The sequence below is a fragment of the Labeo rohita genome, chromosome 13 (assembly GCF_022985175.1).
Source record: "Labeo rohita strain BAU-BD-2019 chromosome 13, IGBB_LRoh.1.0, whole genome shotgun sequence".
Taxonomy (NCBI): Eukaryota; Metazoa; Chordata; class Actinopteri; order Cypriniformes; family Cyprinidae; genus Labeo; species Labeo rohita.
Genome location: NC_066881.1, coordinates 2,554,622 through 2,562,087, shown reverse-complemented (window position 1 = coordinate 2,562,087; position 7,466 = coordinate 2,554,622). Strand labels below are relative to the sequence as shown.

The 7,466-nt window shown below is 36.2% G+C and overlaps 1 protein-coding gene across 1 annotated transcript in view; it reads right to left on the bottom strand.

Moving 5' to 3' along the window:
• Window positions 1–1,586: 1,586 nt before the first annotated feature.
• Window positions 1,587–7,466, bottom strand: part of arfgef3 (ARFGEF family member 3) — a 50,108-nt gene continuing 44,228 nt past the window's right edge. The window contains exons 34-35 of the mRNA XM_051126740.1: window positions 6,423–7,307; window positions 1,587–4,193 (exon numbers count right to left, since the gene is read on the bottom strand). Of these exons, the coding sequence (XP_050982697.1) occupies window positions 4,002–4,193; window positions 6,423–7,307 (1,077 nt within the window). The 3' untranslated portion in view covers window positions 1,587–4,001. The remainder of the gene's footprint in view (window positions 4,194–6,422; window positions 7,308–7,466) is intronic.

The following is a 7,466-nucleotide window of genomic DNA, read 5'->3' as shown; positions in this document are numbered from 1 at the left end:
CTACCAGCATATGCTGTTTTTTTCACCAGGGATCCTTCAAATCTGAATAACCTGGAGCAGTTTGCAAAAGAAGAGTGGTCCAAAATTCCAGTAGAGTGGTGTAAGAAACTCATTCATGGTTACAGGAAGCGATTGATTTCAGTTTTTTTTTCCAAAGGGGGTGCTACCAAATATTAAGTTAAGGGTGCCAATAATTTCGTCCAGTGCATTTTTTGGGTTCTGTGTGGAATTGTATCAGATTCTTCTCAGTGTTTTTGTGTTGTTCCAATGCAAACAAAAAAAATAAAAAAATAAATAAACATGTGAGTACCAAAACATTTGCAACAGCAACAATTTTCCGAGAGAAGGGTTGCATTTTCTGACAGAACTGCAAGGGTGCTGATATTTTTGGCCATGACAGTATGCTGTTTTTTTTCAACAGGGTAGACAAACACAATCTGACGAACAAAACACAAGCAGCTGTCCGTTAATGATTTTACTGAAGACGCTGAGTGATCATTGACAGGCAGGCTGGAAAAAGTATGTGAACATCTGTGTTACACCTTCATTAAAAGCTAATTGGAGTAAAAAACACTGGTTAAAAAAAGAAAAAAAGTTGGTGTGAACCATGCCTCAGTCCCATTATAGCTTAAATTCAGTACAGATGGAAGATGTGATGTTCATCAATCCAAAGTATGAGACCCTGTCTACAAAGGTGGAAAATTCTGTACTGTTGCTACTTTCTCCAAGTATCCCAAATATAACAGCAAATAAACTCCAGAAAGCTCTACTGTGAATATCTTTGTTCATGTGTCCACTATCCAAAAAAACTCTGAGCAAGCATGGTGTTCATGTTAGGACAACACAAATGAAACTGCTAGTTTCTAGAGAGGCTGGGTGATGCAACAAGACAAGGACCCCAAATCACACAAGTAATACTGACTAAAGAAATGTTGAAAAAAAAAAGAAAACAGCATGTGTTTGTTCTAAATGCTAACCTTAAACTAGTGGAGATGCTGAGGCATAACCTAAAAAGGGCTGTGCTATCAAGACAACCAAGCATTACTGATAAACAGAAACAGATCTGTGGGGAGGGATGGTCCAAAATTCTGCTGAAGAAAGATCTACAAATTAGTAAATTTATTTTTTACACTATATGCTTGAATGAATGTTGTGCAAAATTAAAAATGTTATTTAGATTTTATCTGGTTTTTGCATTAAGATAATACAACCTGTAGAACAATAGACATTGTTCAAAATGATCAAAAAAAATGTTCTGATGACAAAGAAATGGGTTTGATATTTTATTATCTAATACAATTATATGAATGCATTTCTTAATGTGTCTGTATTTGAGGGCCATCTATGTTTTATGTATCTATTTTTATGACATCAGGATTATATCAACATCTGCTTGGTTACTGAAAAATCTGCAAATCTCCAATTTTAAAAAATCAGTGATGAGATAAATGAAGAATCCAATCAAAAGAAATTCAAATAAGTTAGCAGTGTATGTGCATATGTGATGATGATGATGGTCTTATTATTATTATTATTATTATTATAAACTGTCCCAGTCATTTAGTAAGCAACAACACAGACACAGCTGGTAACTCTGCTTATTTATTCTACAACACTTACAACATAAATGATTTAACAAACATTTCAGAACACATTTAGCGTAATGCACATGTACTGCAATTGACTGATAGAAGTTTAATAATAAACAGCATGTAGTAAAGTAAGTACTGGTACATACTGAGCGCACTCCCTCCAGAACAAATCACACAAGTATTATTCTTGCCATGGTACTTGAAAGAATATATGCATTGTACATTATGGGATAATTCATGTTGGTGTACTGTAAAATGGAGTGGCATTATGAACTGAACATATGTTAGCAGAGCTAAAATGAAGAACTAAGACATGTATTGAGTATTAAATGGAAATCTGTTTTAGCTTGCATTTGTCGCTTTAGCTTAAGTCTGCACAACATAATCCATAGTGTTTTCCTGTGGATTTAGACCAGGTGCTGCAAGTTTAGATTCACTTAATTCAATTCACTAAATTCAATTAAATTCAATTAAATTCAATTAAGTCAATTGTTAAAAAAAGTATCTAAAAGTACCCCTTAGTTGTTTATAAAGTCTTTTTGCCTAGACAAAATATTGTCTAAACATTTTCACAATCTGATGTCACACTGAAATTTGTGCTGTCTACTACTTACAAAACCAGAACTCAACAGAAAGCAGACAAATGTAGACTACACCTCAGATTGTAGCTACCTTAAGAAAAAAAAAATCTAATATTTTCATACTCTAGACAAATTAGGCTTTTAACCATAAAAAAAAATGAAAAAGGAAAAAAAAAAGTTTGATTTGCTAAAAATAAAGTACATAATAGTTTTTCAGAACACTCTTATATTTTTAAAAATAAACTTGTCTTTGGTCCCTTGAAACGTCCTTTTTAATCTCCTCCTGTTGTTTATGCAAAGCAGTTGCCATAACCACAACAGAATATGAGAAAATGCATCTAAGGATTATACATTCTGACTGATTATGTAACACAGGCTGTGTGCACTGGATATAAGTAAAGAATATCTGTATATGGTTCCCAGTTTTCTATAACTCCAATTGCACATGATGTACAGCACAGTAGCCTTTTTTGAAAAGTGTATATGATTTAGATACAAACAGTTTCTTTGTAGCTTGTAATTTGTGTTTCTCACAATAACACAAAATTGTAGGCATCGCAAAATAAATAAAATACATATCCTTTTTTAAACACACACACACACACAAACATAATACATGCAGAAGACTGAGGACAAAAAAAACAGCTGCAGTTCTAGTTCAAGAAATATAACGTATTTGGAATAAAGCGATATGCCTCCAAAAGTGCAAACATATCCAATTTTAATAAATACAGACTATAAATAGTCTTCATTAAAAAATGTACCTAAATTTGAACAGTTTGAATTAATAGCTTCAATGAGTTCAGTAACCTCTCGCATTTATTATTTTAAGACAACATATGGCGCAGCAATGAAACATATATTACTGTATATTTTATTTCTCGCTACTCAACTTCACTAAATTTTCTTCAAGTTTAGTCAGATGTAGTGTTGTTTGGTGAATACTAAAACCAGTATCTGATGTTTTAAGCCATAGATTCCCATTGGATTGTGGGTAGTGGGAACTATGGCACACAGTGTCTGGCTAAGATGATAGACGGACATCGGATGTTTAAACAGAAGGAGGTTTATGGGTATTTTAAAAGCGAGTGCAGTGTTTGTGGATCGCTTTTCTTGTGGTGGTTAAACGTGACTCCAATGCTTCCAGATTTACAGACAAAGACTGAGATTTAAGTCAAAATGTCTGGTCTACTGATTTTTGGCCTAATACTATATATGATTCTTTTTCAGTACTCTCCGAGTCTACAAAAGGATGTGATGTTTTACAGTGTTTCATCAGAGTAAAATATAAATTAGACAAAGTAGCTTGAAATCTTCCCAGTTACATGTTATAAACAATTGTGTGCATTGTGTATTATGGTGTTGTGGTAATACTAGCAACATAAAACTGCATTAGCAAAGCATAAGTTCGTGCTTTAGATATATATTAATCAATGCATTAACGAAGGTGCATTAAGTTCCATATTTCATTGTGCAATGATTTTAACTGGTTGAAATGTTCAGGAGACTTTAAAGTTTACGTTTTAAAGGGTTAGATGAGAGAGAAACACCCTGAAAAACAACGTCATTCTATATATGGCAAATGTACACAAAGCCAATAAACTTTCAGAGGAATAAATAAATAAAAATATAGATTCTGACTGAATATTGAAGAACATTCACAAAAGGGATTTGTATTACACAGATCGCTGTGCACTACGATAAAAAAAGTTGGCAAAGTTAAGCAGGAAATAGCATCACAGAATTATGAGCATATGCAAAGGCAAACAGTAAAGCACATGGAAAAGAGCTGGAAAAGGCCATTGGAGATCAAAAACGAGCCAGGTCGTCACAGGATGATGTCATAAACGCGTCCCACTCGTCCAAGCCACTCGCGCACTGCTTGCCGCACTCTGAGGTCAGTCACGTGACAGGTCAGCTGACTGATACAGGGGAAAACCGCTGGCTGGAGGGCAATGAACGTGGGATCCGATAAGACCTGGATCTGATTCAGGATCGTAAGGACCATGTTGGTCCAGGCCTGGGCAGAAAAAAGGACAAATACAAGTTTACATAAAATAATTCTGTTAACGATTCTGAATCTTACTCCTAAGTTAAATTGCGGTTAATTTGCTGAAAGCTTGTAATATTGTTTTAATATTACAATAATGTTTTATTTTCCACACAAAGAAATGCATGAAATACCACAAATTCAAAAAACTATTTTCTACAAAGTCTAAGTGGGTCAGTTTGTGTGTGGGATTGTAAACAGACCCTCTAAGGGAGAACTCCATTAGTGCAGTGTGTTTTTGGCTTTTTAGGTTTTGTTGCGCTTCTGTTGTGCTTCTGTTGTGATTAAATACTGCCTTGCAAAGTATTTCCTTTTTTGTTCAATTCAGCCATTTTTAAAATCATTTAGAAACTATTATAGTATTTATTACATTTTCAGTTTTTATTTTAATTTTAAAGGTTTCCTAATTGTTGTTTTTGTCATTTTTATTAGTTTTTATTTTTATTTTAACCTTTCTATTTAGCTTTTAGATTTTAGTACCTCAGGCTACTTTATTTCAGTTAGTTGCTATAGCAGCACTTCTCATTTTTTAGTTTTTCCATCTAATATTTTAATTTTATTTTAGCTTTGTTTAAATGAACAAAAAAGGTCTGTAATAGTTTTAGTTTGAGTGAACAATGTCCCATGTGGGTTTATTAAGAACAAAACATCACACGCAATCCCTGACACAGATTCACTGTTCTGTGTTTGATTTATTTGTGAACATTGTTATTTTTTTCATCAATATGCCTCATAACACTCTCGCCTACTTGCAATGACATGCACAAGTGCATCGCCACAAGGGTGCAACAATAGTCCCTCCTAGGGATGCTTATTTTAACCGGTTAACCATGAACTGACGGAAAGAATTTTGACCAATTAAATCAGTTAAACGGTTTAAAAGGTAATTTAATTTCTTTTCTGTAATTTATCAAAATATTTTAAAACGTTTGCTGGATAGTTAAAATAAAATTGCATTTTTGAGATAAAACAAGATAAATCGCGTAGGCCTATAATGTTAAGTTGCATTTTATTATTACATTCATAAATAGACCTGATGTTGACGCGAAATGTTTACAAACATTATAAACATAGGCTAGACTATTTTAGTTCCCCTCACTCCACAAAAAAATCCTTTCAATTTAACAGGATTTAGAAAAGAACAAGAATGAAAAATATAAGAAGCTAGGCTATATAAACGACAAGCCAAAACAAATTAATTTAGGCTAAAGCGAAACTGAAACTAAAGTTGGGTCTCTCATATGACACAAATCCAAATGTTTCTGTACATCATTCGCATTCCCATATCCACATACAACAAATTATTTGGCATAATATCACAGCAGTACATTAAAAACAGTTAAGCAGTGTGATTTTTTCATATGTCTTGCTTACTGTATTTTAATATGATAGTGGAAAGGCTGCATTGTCAAGTTGGCAATGCTTAACCTGATTTTTTTTTTCTTCTAGCAGTGGAAACGATTCCTTTTAGTCATACAGATAATCGAAACTGTAATCAGTTTGCTATTATTTGTGTACAATCACAGTAAAAACAAATCTTTGTGCTTTTGTAAAATAAAAAAATAAAAATCAGGATGGCGCTTTCAGCCGTCTTCCTTTCACGCAGCCCAAAAATGAACCAAAAATCTGCATACTAGCTACTTGTTGGAGTTTTTTCCTTTGTTTTGTTAAGTAAAAATATTTATCGTATAGGCCTATTTATTCATTATATATATAGCCTAGCTTTATTATGTTCTTCTCCGTTCGCAGAAGCGCTGCAGGTGTGTGATGTGAATGTGTCCATGTGAATCCTCATGTTCTGTTGTTTGCTGCTTTTTGCATGTAAAATTAATCCCTGGAAAACAAATTTTGGTATTTTTAACACTTATCCTTTCTAAAATAATTCAATTCTAATTTAAAATAATCTTGTCGGTTAACGGTTAATAATTGCTTAACGAGCGTCAGCTGTCGGTTAGGAAAAATAATCAAAATGAACTTCCCTAGTCCCTCCCCATCAGACCTGTCAGTCATGTGATTGTAGCGAACAACAATTACCCAACATTCTTGCCTTACGTTATTTCTCATTCAAGAACAAACACTACTTCTGTTTCATGCTGATTTTAATGTCAACACTAAATGCGTTAATCATGATTTTAAAATGTCAGTGGTACTTGTTTGTGTGATTTTGGTAATTGTACATTGTTTCCTGTCCCGTCTTACCTGTATCTGTGCCTCAGAGTCTCTGAGTGAGATGTTGTGGGAACTGGTTGTGGATCCCGATCGAGGTCTCTTCTCCTGTCGCAGTAGCTCGGGGCCCGCGCTGAAGGAGTGACGCATGGGCCCCTGCTCTACTAGTTGCTGAGGCCTCTGGGGCCCTGGGGAGTCCGGGCCACGCAGGGTCACCGTCTCGCCCCTCTTCTCTCCCACTTTCACATCTTTGGCAAATGTGGTGTGATTGTGCTGCTGCTTGCGTTTCTTGTACTCGATCATGAGCTTGGTGATGGTTTTGTCAGTGGCAATGGTGTACAGCTTGTTTCCCGCACTCTCCCACCATTCCTTCTTACGTCCCCCATCCCTCCTGTCTCCTCTCAGCTGGGGGAGGGTTGCACCCAACCCACCAGGGCTGTGGACCTCCTCTGAGGGCGTTTCGTCAAGGTGGAGGCGGAAGCTGTCCTCAGGGGGCGTTCCGTGGCCCGACAGGCCCCCGGGAGAGGGCGTGGAGGTCTCCGAATTAAAAAGGGGCAAGAAAAACAGTGGGTCAGCCCGGTGGGTGGGCTGTTCTCCTACACTATTCTCCAGGTCCAGGTGCATCTGAATGTAGTTGTTGCACAAGTCCATGCAGAGTTTGTGCAGACGTTTGATAAGCCATGCCCAGTCCACGCTGCTGGCGGGCTGCGTGCTCAGCGACGGGATGCGAGCGTGCCACTGACGCTTCTCACGTGCACGTGGAGGACTCACTTGGGCCATCTCCTCAAAGATATCTTCATCCTCAGAGGAGCACTGCTGTGAAGAGTCAGAGCCGCCCTCCTCTTCCTCACTCAGGATCTTCTTTACTTGATCCACAGTGATGTTCTCTTGGTTTGTCAGCATTGCACACAGCAAAGCCTGAAAACCGTACAGGAAAACATATTGAAATGATCCATAATACAAAAAGAATATATATAAAGGCCATTTACAAAAAAGTTAAGACACAGTTATGCACATCCAGAATATGTCAACAGCAGCAGCAGCAAACATTTATTATCAGTGTTAAAAAAAAACAGT